A 14,357-nucleotide genomic window follows, 5' to 3' on the forward strand; every position below is an offset into this window, starting at 1 on the left:
TCATCTGTATTATTTCACTTAATCCTTACAATGACCCTAAGTAGAGAAGTTGCCATACGTGAAATAAGACAATCATGGTATCAACATCACAGGATTATGGTGACTTTTAGTTGAGATAACACTTTGAAGGATTTAGGGCAAAGCTGCTCTTTTGGAAATGTTTGTGATACCTGTTATTGTTGCTACCTAAGGGCACAGGGCTGGGAATTCAGGAGCCTGGGTTCCATGCCTACCTAAGCCAGTCTGACCAAGTCACCTCAGCCGCCTCGACCTCAGAGCCCCTGGAAGGTCAACAGTGCTAGCAGGGACCTCTGAGGATGACACAAGTTATGCCCTCCAGTAAGATCTAGGCTCTAACTTCAAGAAGACAGTCATGCAGGGAGAAGGCCCAAGACTGAGACTGTAAATCAGGAAGGGGCTTGGGAGTGTTTAGAAGCCCTCTGATACACGCTTCTTCTAGACGTGTAGTACAGTAGGTACTTCCAAGTGATGATTGTTCAATATCTGTCTCTCTGCTTAGCCTGTAAACCCCACAAGGGCTTAGTCATCGTGTTTTTCAAGCATTCCTTCACAAGTAAGATTTAAGTGCCTCCCTTCCTCCAGGCACTATGCCAAGGGCTGGGGGATACAGCAGTGAACAAGACGGACAAGGTAGGGAGAGGAGCACCAAACATGGACAGGAGCAAGAGACATATGGTGGCAATGCTGTGAAGGAACCACAGCAGGGCAATGAGGTGGACAGGAACTCCTGGGGAGAGGGCTGCTCTAGAGTAAGTGGTCACTGAAGACCTTGAAGTTCTCAGGACGGATGAGCAGCCAGAGGGGCCAGAGCTGGGGACGACAAACTCCAAGGCCCTGAGATGAGAAGGGACAGAAGGTGGCCAGAGGAGCTGTGAGGGGAGGGGGTTGAAGTAAAGCTCTGAGACGGGGTGAGGGCCAGTCCACGCGGAATGCTGTAGGGCAGGGAGTGTGGATTTGATTTTACGGCCGGCCGATGGAAACACTTTAGCTAGAGAAGGCTGAGTGGAATCCTAGCATCAGAAAGGTCTTCTGATGCTCAGGGAAGAATTTGTGGGCAAGGGGCACACAGGGAAGGTGCTGCACTATTAGCTGAATGAACGCACGCACGCATGGACAGATGGGTGGACGCGTGTCCGGAAACAGCAGCTGTTCCACAGGGGGCCCCAGATCTGGCGGCTTGAGGCCCTAGTTCTAGGCTCTGCGACCAGGCGCTGTGACCTTGGGAACATCCCCGCCCCGACACGCAGGGCCCGGAACCCTGCGTCTCGGGGGCGGGGAGGGCGGGGAGGACGTGCACGAAGCGACACCGCGCGCGCGCCGCAGGCCGACGGACGCCGGGTCTTCTGGCCCGACCCCCGCCGGGGCCCGAACCCCGGCCGCCTGCCGTGTTTACATTCCACCCGCGCAGGCCACGCGGCTTTTTGCCGCTCCAGCGCCGCTCGGCTCCGCCCCCGGAGGCCCGCGGCCCGCCCCTCCGCCGCGCTCGCGCCAGGCCGCCCCCGCGGCCCGCCCTGCGCGGCCCCGCCCCCCGCGCGCCGGCCGGCCCCCGCGTCCGGCCCCGCGCTGGCTCCGCAGCTCGGGCGGCGCAGGCCCCGCCGGGCCCCCGGGCCCCGCCCCTCCGGTGCGCAGGCCCTGTCACTTAGCCCCGCCCCGCGCTGGCCCCGCCCCCGGCGGTCCCGGGTGCCTGGGCGGGCCTGCGCTGTGTGGGGCGGTCCTGAGGGCGGTGGCTGGGCGGGCCCGAGCCCGCGAGCGGCCGCTGAGGGGCTCCGAGCCGGCCGGGGCGGGGCGGAGGGTGGCGGGAGGGCGCGAGGGCGGGCCGGGGGCCGGTTCCGCGCGCAGGGATTTTTAAATGTCCCGCTCTCAGCCGGGCGCAGGAGCAGCCGGCTCGGCCGCCAGCGCGGTGTAGGGGGCAGGCGCGGATCCCGCCACCGCCGCGCGCTCGGCCCGCCGCCGCCTCCTCCCGCCTCCCGGCTTCCCGCTCGCCCGTGCCTCCTGCCTCCGGCCTCGGCTCGTGCCGCCTGCCTGCCTGCCGCGGAGACGGCTTCGGGTAGGTACCTCACCGCGGGCTGCCGGACGGCGCGGCAGGCGAGGGCTCCTGGAGCGCCCGGGTCGGGTCGGGCCGGGCCGGGGTGGGGGTGGGGCGAGGCCGGGTCGCCGGGTCCCCGGAGGCGTCAGCGCGGGGTGCCTCTGTAGGGCGACTCGGAGACGGGCTACAGGGAGGTGTTGAAGGGAAGACTGAGGCAGCTGGGGCCCCGAGGGAGGCGATGGGCCGGGGAGGGTTTCGGGGGGCGTCGAGGCCCCCCCCCACCCCGGGTTCCGACCCGGCATCGCGGGCCGCTGGCGGCGCCGTGGGTGACAGGCCACCCCGGGCCCATCGGCCATTTTCCCGACCGGCCCGGGAGGCTCCCGCCGCCGCCGCCGCCCGCGCGGGAGGGGGAGGGGTGCCCCGGACGGGCAGGCGGGCCCTAGTCCCCTCAGCCTGCCGTCCTCACCCCACTGCCGCTTCGTGCCCCCAGGCCTGAGATCCGATCCTGAGCCCAGCGCCATGCCGAGGGAAAAGGAGAGGTGAGTGGCCTGGCCGCTGCGGGGAAGGGGAAGGTGTGCCCTGGTGGGGGAGGGGTGGGCCGAGATTGGGGGAGAACTCTTACCTCTGTGCCATCCTGGCTTTTCAGGGATGCGAAGGAACCCGGCACTATGAAAGAGGAAAGCGGCACCGATGTCTCTGTTCGCTCCAGGAAAAGGAAGGCAAATGTGGACGTTGTGAGTACAAAGGAGACAGGTGGGGGAGGATTCCCCCTCACCCCCCATCTGACCTGGGTACCAGACTGGGTTGTGACCACATATTTATTGATAGGGGATCAGGGGGCGGTGCGTTTGGCAGAAATGGTGCTCATAACCTTACCAACTTTCTTTTTCTTCTCTCTCTGTGTTTTTGTCTGTGGGCTGTTTGGTGTGTTTCCTTGGGGTGTGGGGGTTGTTTTATGTTAGTTTTTGCAGGATCCAGATGAAGAAATTGCCAAAATTGACAAGACTGTGAGAAGCCAGTGTGGCAGTCAGGTAGGTACATTTTCTGATTGGGTCTAACTTGAGGGTCTCCTTTTTGGGGGTCAAATTGAGTCTCATACTTCCTTGCCTCCTGCTGAAGGCTTTTTCTCTAACTGTGGCCACAGTCCATATGACTGAGCACTGTGCCTGTCAGTGGGCACTGACCTCTGCCAGCCTTGGGATTCCAGGAAGGTCTGTGTTCCTGACTGACATCCCTGAGATTACAAATATGCGATGATGTCTGGAAGAACCTCACATAACTCAGTCCTCTCCTTTTGCCCTTGAGGAAACTGAGACTCAGTTAGAGGGAGAAAGTAACCCAGAGTCCTGTGCAAGCCAGGGGCGGAGTCTGTCCTACAGCCTCTCTGTAGGCTGGTGAACTGCGGGGAAGGCTCCTGACACAGAGCTCTTTGGGTAACTGTGATGATGGGGGTTTGTGTGTGCTCATAAGCAACTTCTCCCTCATCCACACTTGTGGTTTTTCGTCATGGTGCTTAAGGACTTCCCTTCCCTGCTCCCACCCCCTTTAGGTCATGTTTCAAACTTTTTGCCCGTTTCTGAAAGTTCTTATAGCTCATCCAGCAATTACCTGCAGTGATCACTGCCGCCTGGAGCCTGATCTGGCCTACACCAGAGTATTAGTAGGACTTTTTGTGTATGATATGTGCATCTCAACACATTTGTTGAATTGACTAGTCCATTTCTCTTGCGCCTCCTTCGTGGAGTTCCTGCCATATTTCTTGTATGTTCATGGTATTATCATAATATCAGAAGTTCCTAGCAGAAAAAGCTTGTATTATCTCTCTGCCTCCAGAAATGGCTGGAGAATGTAGTTATGGCTCTAGTAGGGGAAGCAGTCTATCTCCAAACTTGCTGATTAAGCTTTCTGACTCTATAACAGATAAAAGCTGAGCAGGAATAGTATTTGAGCTGAGGGTAGTGGTCCTGATTAGGTTAGCAGTGGCAGCACATCACTTTGTAGGGCAGTGAGCAACAGCTATAGCAGCTGGGTCTGGAAGAGTCAGGGGCTTCAGAGCTGAGGGCCACATTGTAAAGCAGTTGTTACTGCACATAAGACCGTAGTAATTAGCATTTCTGGGGAGGTTCCACTGAATATTGAACAATGACTTGATGATTTCCTTGCTGTATTAGAAGAAGAAATACTTCACTTTAGGAAAGGAAATAAGAGTGCATTCCAAGTTCTTTCCTTTTTATTTTTCCTTTTTCCTCCCTGTAAAGACTAAGCTAGTTAATTTTTGTGGATCTCTACTAAAATGGATCTCTACTTTATGAAATTCAGGATTGGTTATTTTCTCAGCTGTGTGTTGAATTGAAATTTTTAACTGGAGATGAAGCAAAGCTGTCCCTGTTGACTTCTTGGAGTTTTAGAACAGTTTCTGTTCTCAGAGATAACCTGAGCGGGGCCAAGGGTTCCTAAGACAGGGCTTTGGCCCTATCCCTGGACTGCGGAGAGTTGATAGATGTGATACATGAATAGCCATATTATTTCCCACTAGAAGGCATTTTCATGGTTGTTCAGAGATTAATGACAACAGGTTTCTACACATTTTATAAAGTAGATAGCTTGAAAATTACGCTTCATTTATGGAGCAATCAATATCTTATGTTATTTCTCTATGTAAATTCATGAAGCTAGAATTTTGGGGTAACAACCTTTTTGCCAATTAATTATACAGAATTTTTCTCTGGAGTTATCATAATTCAACAGCCCTGAGCTACTTTTAGCCTTCATGCTCGACTCCATGAAACTGCTTCATCAAGACCACATGGAACCTTTGATTCTTACCTTAGGTTTTTCCTCAATGAAGATAATACTCTTTTATCTAAAGTCTATTTAACATATCCATTTTGTTGTTCAATTTTGGGCATGAGACCCAACTACTTTATTGAAGTGGAGTCCTGGAATTTCTATTAGTTACTTCTCAGAACATAATTTTGTACAAGGTAGTTTTATTCTTAGTTAAAAGTGGCATAAAGAGTCAGGGGAATAACAATAATCAAATTTGGTCCCTTGATATTATCCCGTTCCTTCCTAAAGGCAGACTGATCTTGCTTTCTTTGAGGCATGGTATACATTCAAGTTAAAGGATATAGACTTCATTATTCTGCTTTGTACACTGGTTCCTAAAAAGGCCAACTTTGGGGACCATTTGTCTGCTTGTGGTTCACCCAATTTTTCTGTGAACTACAGGTTGGGAGCTGTTACCATTTTATCTCCAAAAGCCTGCTCTCAGTTATTTCAGCCATCTGGCTGTAAAGGGTGACACCCTTCTTCTGCTTTCAAAACTAGAATTCATTCTTGAGTTTAGAGCAACTTAAAGCAGTTGTAATGTGACCCTTTTTGAGTCAAGGAAATGCTACCAGCACATAATACTACAAGTGGAAGAGGATGTTGCCCTTTTCCAACAGCTGTTGGCAAGAGCTGTCATGGTTAATTTGCATGCCCAATTCTTTGCACATTGGATGGAGAAGAGCTTTATCCTACTTTGCTCTTCTCAGTACCCTGCAAGTGCTCTAGCTTCCTCTGAAAGTGGCCGGTGTGCTGTGACAGCCACCCTGTCCTGTATCTTCCAGGCAGCACTTAGAGCCCAAGTTTCCATGTTCATTTATAGTCCTCTCAGTTGTCTCTTTTCTAGTCAACATTAATGATCTCTCTGCTTTAAAAAAAAAAAATACCAGAGTCTCAGACTTCACAGAGCTTCCATGCTGGCAGGATTGTTAACATGCCATGTCTTCAATAAAATCACTATTTTATAATTTTAAAAGTCAGTCATAGTCTTTTAGAGTAAGATGATAAACAGAGTAGCTTTAAAAGGAAAATTTTTAAATGGCAAAATGACATTATTTGCCAAATATTAAAAATTGAATTAAATTAAGTATCTGGAATCTTTAAAAGAAGCAGTGTTTGGGTTTTTAATGATGGTTTATTCAGTTAGCATTTATCACTCTGCAAGCCTTTGGGGGCGGGTTTCAAAGCTCTTTAGGAATATCTAGGCTTTATCTCTACAGACTTCTTAGTATATCCTGTGACTATTGCTTGATTTGGTTTTAACTAGGCACATACTCCTTTTGTTTCATTTTGAGTTAAGGGAAACGAAAGGTCCCCATTACGTGATTATTTTGGGTTGACCTGCAACCAGAGGAAGATGTCACATTTGGTGGGTTTTGTTTTAAAATGGGGAGACTTTAAATATAGATGGCAATCAGTTTACATTTTGATTTTTTTTGCTTATGATTGTGGAATGTTTATGTAAATGCTTTCAATGGAAATTCTGTTTCATTTTTAAGACATTTTATTAGGTTGGTTGTACTTGTTTAAAAAACTGAATCTTTGAATCGTGACCAGATAATCTCACAACACACTTTGGGAGCCATGCTCAGTATGTTACTGAGCTGCAAATGGATTTTATTCTTTTTTTTTTTTGGTTATGTAAGAGTTGTTTGCATTTTGTCTTATCCTTCCTGCGTCTGTTTTGCTGCTCAAGCACCTCATAGAAGGAGGATGATGTGGAGGATAAAATGCTACTGACTGTAGTTTTCTTAGGTATTTATTGCATAGACTCCTAAGCTAATGACAAAAATGAAATGAAAGCTTGAAGTCATTACTGTGTCTTCCGTGCTGTCTCCATCTTAATTTAAGCCAGAATATTGATTTAGGCCTGGAGATTACTCTCCAGTGTGAAGACATTTTCTGTTTTACTGGCTGTTCAACAAATCAATGAATGTAAAAACAGCTGGTTTACGTCAAACATTTTTTAACGTGTTTTTCTTTACAGCCTTGGGACAGTAATACAGTCTGTGAAAACCCTTGCTCCTTGATTCCCACACCTGACAAAGAAGAGGATGAGCTCGTATACCCAAATTCTGCATATAAGCCTCGGAGTTGCACGCCATCCAGAGCCTCGCCACTGCCTGTACTGAAGTAAGCTGACTGCTGAGTGCCTTCTGAATCTCTTACTCACTGTGTGCACTCTCACCTCATTAGTATGGATGCATACTGACACCTGTCTTTTGTGTTTCGCTTGGTTTTATTTTTTGTAGCTGGGCAAATAGAGAGGAAGTGTGGAAAATCATGTTAAACAAGGAAAAGACGTACTTGAGGGATAAGCACTTTATGCAGCGGCACCCTCTTCTGCAGCCTAAAATGCGAGCGATTCTTCTGGATTGGTTAATGGAGGTGAGCTTGAGCCTTCCTGTTAGCTAGACACATTGACCATTTCTAGATTCTTCTGTGGTGTTATAATCTTTTCATGTGTTTGATTCCATGACACGTTTTGTCTCTGAAGTGTAGTATATATGCTACTGTGGTCTAACTTTTTTGCTTATGTACTTCCTTAAAAATTTTCTGAAGTCTCTTTACCCCTTAGATATTTTTAAGTTGGCATCTAATTTTTTTTCTCAAAGTTTAAATAGTTGCAAAGGTTGTATTTTCCAATTAATTATAAGTATTGATATTTGATCTTTGTTAATTAAATTGCTTTTGAGTGTATAACAGTGGAATGTGGACAAACATTTGATAGCCACTACCAAATATTTTTAAAATGTGTGAACAAATTTATCTTTAACAGTCAAAAATTTTACATTGTTTCTTTTTAACTCCTTGGGATCCATTTCTCTTTCCCCAAAGAATTGTATCCTAACAAAATATATTGTTTAAATCTTTTATTGATCACAGTTATACTTCTGTACAGTTGATCAAAATAACAACTATTACAAATGGTGATAAATAATTGTTAAACATAAAAAGTAATATTGTATAGGTAGTGCACCTCTTTCTGGAGGAAGTGTGGGTGACTCCGTAGTGCTCAATTAAGTGACACTTCCTGGGCACCTCTGTAAGCCTTGGGTAGGTGAGAAGTGGGTTATCTTCTGTGATGTGGAAGGACATCTCAGGCAGATCTGTTTTATGAAAGTATATGTGGAGGTTGAGTATCTAAATATTCCCTAAAAACAAACTGTGCCGTGTACCCTTTAGAAAGTCTGTATTGGCAGGGGTATGTGTACCACTTGTGCTTATCCTGGAGTCAAATCCCCTGCTGCCACTTAACGTCTGTGTACCTCAGTCAGGCAAGTCACTTAACTTTGAGTCTTGGTTTTCTCATCTGTAATGTTTTCTAGCAATATTTTCCTTGCAGAGTTTGTGTGGATTAGAAATAGTATATATGAAGTAGCGCTTACATAGTAAGCAGGAAAAGATAGCTGTCTTTATCATTCTTAATTTGCTTTTCTTTATTGGTCCTGATACTTTAAAGAAATGATTTTCCCTGGAAGTCGATCAAAAAAGTCATGTAATACTATTGAAAGGATAGAAAAGAATGGTAACCTTTATGTCTACAGTGGGACAAAACTGGAGTCCACAGTTCATAGGCAGGCTCGTCTGCAGCGATGTTGTTTCCCAGCCCCTAGTCCAGCCAAGAAGCCTGTACATGAGAAAGGCAGTGCTTAATTACTCTGTGTGCCCGATGGTGAGCTGGGTAAAATAGTTCTGAAAGTTTGTTCCTTAGAGAACAAAAGCTCTAGTTTCACTTCTGATCCGACTGCAGTTGTGTTACCTTATAAAAACTGACTCTATGGCTCCACCTGGACTTTAGAAACATTCTTTGGAGATTGATGGAGTTTTCTGCTAATGTATTGTTTCTTGTTTGTTGTTTCCTTTGGTGCCTTCTCTACTTATTAACCCCATGAAGTGTACTTACGTGGGATAAACTGTTTAGGAACAGCAGTTTTAAATGCATAATCAAGACATTTGATGATACTAATGAATTGAGGCCTGATATTTCCTTGGTCCTTTTCAACTCCATTATACGCTATTTCACCATATTTTACAGCAGTCCTGTGAGGCAGGCAAAGAAGGTATTGTCCTAAATTTATAGTCTGAGATAATCTGAGATAAATGGGTTTGTGTATAGGGGAGCCTACGCTAGAATTTAGGTCTCTGAGTCTTTTGTTTGATGTTTTTAAAAATGCTTTTGCCTCTTGTGATGAACAGATTAACAGTGTTTTAGTGTTTAGTGTTGTAGTCTTTAAATAAATGTATGTCCCAGCTTTCAAACTTTCATACTGATAGTGCCCATTGTGAAGAAATATGGTAGTTCTTTCCTCATGTCCTGATGAAACTTATAAAGGGAGACATTTCTTTGAGAAAATTCCATTTTTCCTTGAAATGCTGCTTTTACCAGGCTATGAACATACCTTCTTTCTGCAGCCTATGAGGATTTGCTCTTATATTATAGATCACAGAACACTTACTCCTTACACCTGAGTTCCAGTTTTGCATTGTGCATGTGCTTAGGGGCAAGGAAGGTAACCACTCTTTCAGAGGAGCCAGCTTCTCTCCCTTGATTTGATTATATTATCCTTTACCAAACTCATGGCAAGTTTGTTGTCTTTCTTTTTTTCTCACGTAACTGTTCTAAAACTTACTGTTTTTTCAGGTGTGTGAAGTCTATAAACTTCACAGAGAGACATTTTACTTGGCACAGGATTTCTTTGATCGATATATGGCAACACAACAAAATGTTGTAAAAACGCTTTTACAGCTTATTGGGATTTCATCTTTATTTATTGCTGCCAAACTTGAGGTAAATAATTCTCATATTTGTTATGTAGTGCATGCTCTTCTTGAGCTCCACTGAGATTAGGGGAAGGGGTCAACTATTTGTCTAAATTTTTCTCATTTGAGGCCTTCTAAATTTTAGCCACACATAAAAAAAGGCTAGAAATTAACCAAGAAGAGAAAAATATGAGTATATAAAATGCTTAGGTTAATGTAATTCTTTTAATCAAAAAAATTGAACTTTGACCTAAGAGAATTAAAATTTTGGTGTGATTAGAAATGTGGATGGGCCTAACTTTCAAACATGTTGCTAAAGGTATTGAAAAGGTGAAAATTTCAAAACAAAGCTCCCCATTGAGTAAAAGTTTGATTGATTGATTGATTGATTGATTGATGAGGGGTGAGTGTTTCATTTCTTTCACAACTAATGCATTTTGAACCACTGAAGTGGCTCTTGTATTTATGTACCCTCTCTTTCTTTCTGTGTTAGCATACTAAAAAGAATAATTTGGGAGGTACATTATAAGTTAAAACTATCAGAGATGGACTTTTTGCTAGTAGTATCTTCCTTTTATTTCCTTTTAGGAAATCTATCCTCCAAAGTTGCACCAGTTTGCTTATGTTACAGATGGGGCTTGTTCAGGAGATGAAATTCTAACCATGGAATTAATCATTATGAAGGTAGGTTACAAGTTAATTTTTCAGTCCTTTTCAAAAATACATACATAATATCTTTTCTGCATTCAGCATGAGTACATCTGGCTAGGTGATCTCCAGCTGGACACATTGTGGCATAGGAAATGGCTGCATTTTGAACTGCGTTAGAGAACCAAAAGGAGTAGAAATGTTTTTTTCTTTTTTCAACTATTGGTCTCCTCTCTCTGTTTTCCCTTAGGCTCTTAAGTGGCATTTAAGTCCCCTGACCATTGTATCCTGGCTGAATGTATACATGCAGGTTGCATATCTAAATGATTTTTATGAAGTGCTCCTGCCACAGTATCCTCAGCAAATCTTCATACAGATTGCAGAGGTAAGTGGCTTTATTTCCTCTGTGGGGCAACCTACCCCACCACTAGACTGAGTAACTCTGAAGGGATATGTGTTGGCCATGACCCTCAGTGTTCTTTTCCCCTCCGTAGCTTTTAGATCTCTGTGTCCTGGATGCTGGCTGCTTAGAATTTTCTTATGGTGTACTTGCTGCTTCTGCTTTGTATCATTTCTCTTCATCTGAATTGATGCAAAAGGTTTCAGGTATGTTGGCTTTTCAGTCCATTCACAAGGTATGTTAAACCAGTTGGCCTCAGATTGAGCCTAATGTATTTTTTTCTTTTTTTTCGTTTATTTATTTGGCTGCGCTGGGTCATAGTTGCGGCATGTGGGATCTAGTTCCCTGCCAGGGATGGAACCTGGGCCCCCTGCATTGGGAGTGTAGAGTCTTAGCCGCTGGACCACTAGGGAAGACCCTTATATGTATTTTCATTTCAGGGTATCAGTGGTGTGATATAGAGAAGTGTGTCAAGTGGATGGTTCCATTTGCCATGGTTATAAGGGAGACAGGAAGTTCAAAACTTAAGCACTTCAGGGGAGTCCCTGCTGAAGATGCACACAACATCCAGACGCATATAAACAGCTTGGATTTGCTGGTCAGTACTGTTCCTTGCTTCCCAGACAAATTCTTAAAACTGCCTGAGTGGCCTCTTGACTTTCCTTCACGCAGCCTCCAGATATCCTAAAAAGACTCCAATTCTTTTAATTCCTTGGAAAAGAAAAATTGTGGTCACCAGATCCTGTCTCTAAGTAGCATGTAGACCAGAGACTTTTAGATTGATCTTTGCTATTTTTCCCTTCACTCACCTCCATAAAAAAAGGACAAAGTAAGTGAAGCCCAAAGAATACATTCTTCCATTTTAACATTTCTGGCTTTTATTCTTACCAACAGGACAAAGCCCAAGCAAAGAAAGCCATATTGTCTGAAGAAAACAGGATTTCTCCTCTCCCCACCGGTGTCCTCACACCCCCACAGAGCAGTAAGAAGCAGAGCAGTTGGCAGGGAACAGCATGACCACACCAGCATCCTCACCAAAGACAGCTGTGCAGAAGGGCCTGCTCCAAGTTCTCTCCTGTCTACCGCAGCAGAGGCGTGCATTAGCTTTTACAGATATTTAAATGGAAGAGCATGTCTCTTCCGCAACAGAAGGTTTCTGTGGATGGCATTGGACAGGGAGAAGTGTTTTTTATTGAGTGCTCAGATTTTTTTAATAAGTGGGTCAAGTACACCAGCCACCTCCAGAACACCAATGAGTGCTCCAGATGCTGCTAAGGAGGGTGATACTTGACTTGATTAACTATTCACACAGATAACAAAGGCTTGACGTTGAGGAGTGCCATGTTGCCATTGGTCTCCCCCTGGCTGTTCTGGGTTGAGTAGTAAGTGGAACAGGTGGTCGTGAGCCTTAGGATGTGCGGCCCACAACCAGCTGTGCTGGGGGCCTCCTCTTTCCATACTATCAGTTGACAGTGTACAATGCCTTTTATGAACTATTGTTTTCTAAGTGCTGCTATGTTTATCCATTTTTTAATAAAGATAAAACACTGTCTTTGAGACAGCTGGTTTTATGAGCTATGTCTGGTGATTAAGTTAGGAGTCAGCTTCGAAAGTGGCTATATCAGGTTCTCTTTTTTAACTTCATGGTTCTCGATGCTCAAGCCTTTCAAGCAAATACATTAAAAGAAAACTTTTGAAGTGAGGTTCAGGTGCAGCCTCACAGGTCTCCCAAGGGCCCCTGAGCTGGAATGAAGCTCTGATTGGCATCTTCCAGCAATGCCTTGTGCAGTGGTGGCTCTGCGGGGCACACTGGCTGGCTGTCACATCTGCATCTAAGAGGATTCTTAGGTATGATTCCTTCCCAAGCACGGGACAAAGGTCATAAAGTATCTGTAATTAGTGTTATTTAATACTCTTTTCATCCTTACCGAAACCTTAACCTAAAGAATTTTTTTTTGTTTGGAGAACTTGTTAACATAGTAGCCTAAAACTATACCTTGAAGAAGAAAATGCAAAGTAAAATTATATGTAGCTCAAGGCTGTGATGTTCATATACAGCCCCTGACCATTGATGGAATCACCAAGTGCCTTGCTAACAGGAGGTCACTGTCCACTTTAAGGCCCAATGCATACAGTTCACATCACATTTTGTGGGATGTTCTCAAAGTGGTGGCTTTCTCCAGTCTTGTGTTTCATATTCTCACAATGCTTTGGTGTATGTATGGGTTCATTAAGGGAGGGTGAATGAGTAAATAAATATTTATTTCAATTTGGCATTTTATTATTTTGCAAGAATCTTTCTGAAGTAGAAAGAAAGACAGCCACTTTTAATCTGCCATATTTATATGAAATTTGAGAGGGATCCTACTTTCTCACATTGCGATGTTATAGTTCTGGCCGTTTTAATACAGTTTTCTCAATAAATGCATTATAAATCTACATGTAATGGTATTTAGTCAAATGATACTCCTAGCTAATTGTTTCTTCATCTCAGAGATGCTCTTGCCTTAAAAGTAGTGAATTTCTAATGGTGATCATTTGTGACTTGAAAAATCCTAAAAGTGGTTAATGTACATTTGACATTTTCTGTGCAAAAATTTGGCACTGAAAACATTTCTATTTTCAAAGTTTTATACATAAGTTTAAGAGCTTGGTAAATGTGAGGAAACACTGGTTTGAAAGCATGTCTGAGGTAAATACTTCATGGACCGTTTGGCAAGCCGTTGCACTGCAGAGAGTTATGTACTGAGTATGCTGAGATGAGACTGCCTTGCATTTAAATTAACAGAGTGCAGCATTTCTGGAGATCCAGTATTTTTTTAAATGACAGTGTTGCCACAAGCAGCTCTTAATAATCTGTGCTAATAAAGGATAACTCCCAGATGGGTAAATGAAATCGATAGTAGCCAATATTTTCTGTGGCTCTGCCAGAAACCTAGAAGCCACTAGAAAGTAAAATCAAGTCCCCCCCCCCCCCCCCCCCCCCTTAAAGGAGCTTCTTCCATTTGCTAGTAGTCAGTATAAACTTTAGCCCCTCACTGGCTGGCTCTATACCCATTTGCCAGATCACGTTTGTTCTGCAATTCATCTGAAACCAGCTGAGGTGAGGTGATACCAAACAGGTAGCAGGGGTGGAAGTGGCAGCTCTAGTCACCCCTGGTGAACAAATGCTCTGAGGCAGAGATGTGTCAGCAGAAAGGACCCAGAGAAGGGAGGGGTTGTGGGCCCTTGGTCTAACTCAGCTTGTGTTGAAGCTGGAGAAACGGTAATTGGCTAACCAACCATGAAGCCTGATTGGATTGTGGCAGAGTGTACCACATCCTCATGTTGCACCCCATCTCACAGGATTCACACACCAGCCCTCATCAGAGCTGCTGTAGGGTCTCTGTCCCTGGTGCCCAAGAAAGAAAACAATGGTCTTCAGGTGGTGGGCGTTAATGGTTTTCCAAGGCCATCACCCCTGGACAGCTCGTTTCATGGAGGTTATTTCATACCAGTGGGTGAATAAATGATGCTGAGGTTCATGTTCCTAAGGCCGGTAAGCAAAGCTGTGGGATCCTTTAAGATTTGGAGCTTAGGGTGAGGATACACTTCTATTCTCCAACTCAGACACAAAAGAGATTGGAGTTTATTTGGGCAAAATTAGGCTCTACCTCAGAGCAGGGATGG

General features: G+C 45.0%; 1 protein-coding gene across 1 annotated transcript; it reads left to right on the forward strand.

Annotated features, from left to right (window-relative positions):
- The first annotated feature begins 1,815 nt into the window (after positions 1-1,815).
- Positions 1,816-13,075, forward strand: CCNE1 (cyclin E1). Its single transcript, XM_057713568.1, has 12 exons — positions 1,816-2,068; positions 2,538-2,586; positions 2,694-2,781; positions 3,010-3,078; positions 6,864-7,009; positions 7,129-7,264; positions 9,522-9,668; positions 10,229-10,324; positions 10,539-10,673; positions 10,783-10,894; positions 11,129-11,286; positions 11,583-13,075. Exons 2-12 carry the CDS (start codon positions 2,567-2,569, stop codon positions 11,703-11,705), a joined length of 1,230 nt encoding a protein of 409 aa, XP_057569551.1. The 5' UTR covers positions 1,816-2,068; positions 2,538-2,566; the 3' UTR covers positions 11,706-13,075.
- The last annotated feature ends 1,282 nt before the right edge of the window (positions 13,076-14,357 follow it).

Source organism: Hippopotamus amphibius, chromosome 16 (assembly GCF_030028045.1).
Source record: "Hippopotamus amphibius kiboko isolate mHipAmp2 chromosome 16, mHipAmp2.hap2, whole genome shotgun sequence".
In the NCBI taxonomy this organism is placed as follows: Eukaryota; Metazoa; Chordata; class Mammalia; order Artiodactyla; family Hippopotamidae; genus Hippopotamus; species Hippopotamus amphibius.

Bases quoted from the DNA above. Each gene is read 5' to 3' on its own strand.
- CCNE1 (XM_057713568.1), top strand. From the start codon at position 2,567: ATGCCGAGGGAAAAGGAGAG. The intron at 7,010-7,128 runs GTAAGCTGACTG...TATTTTTTGTAG, and splicing joins TCGCCACTGCCTGTACTGAA to CTGGGCAAATAGAGAGGAAG. The intron at 10,325-10,538 runs GTAGGTTACAAG...GTTTTCCCTTAG, and splicing joins TGGAATTAATCATTATGAAG to GCTCTTAAGTGGCATTTAAG.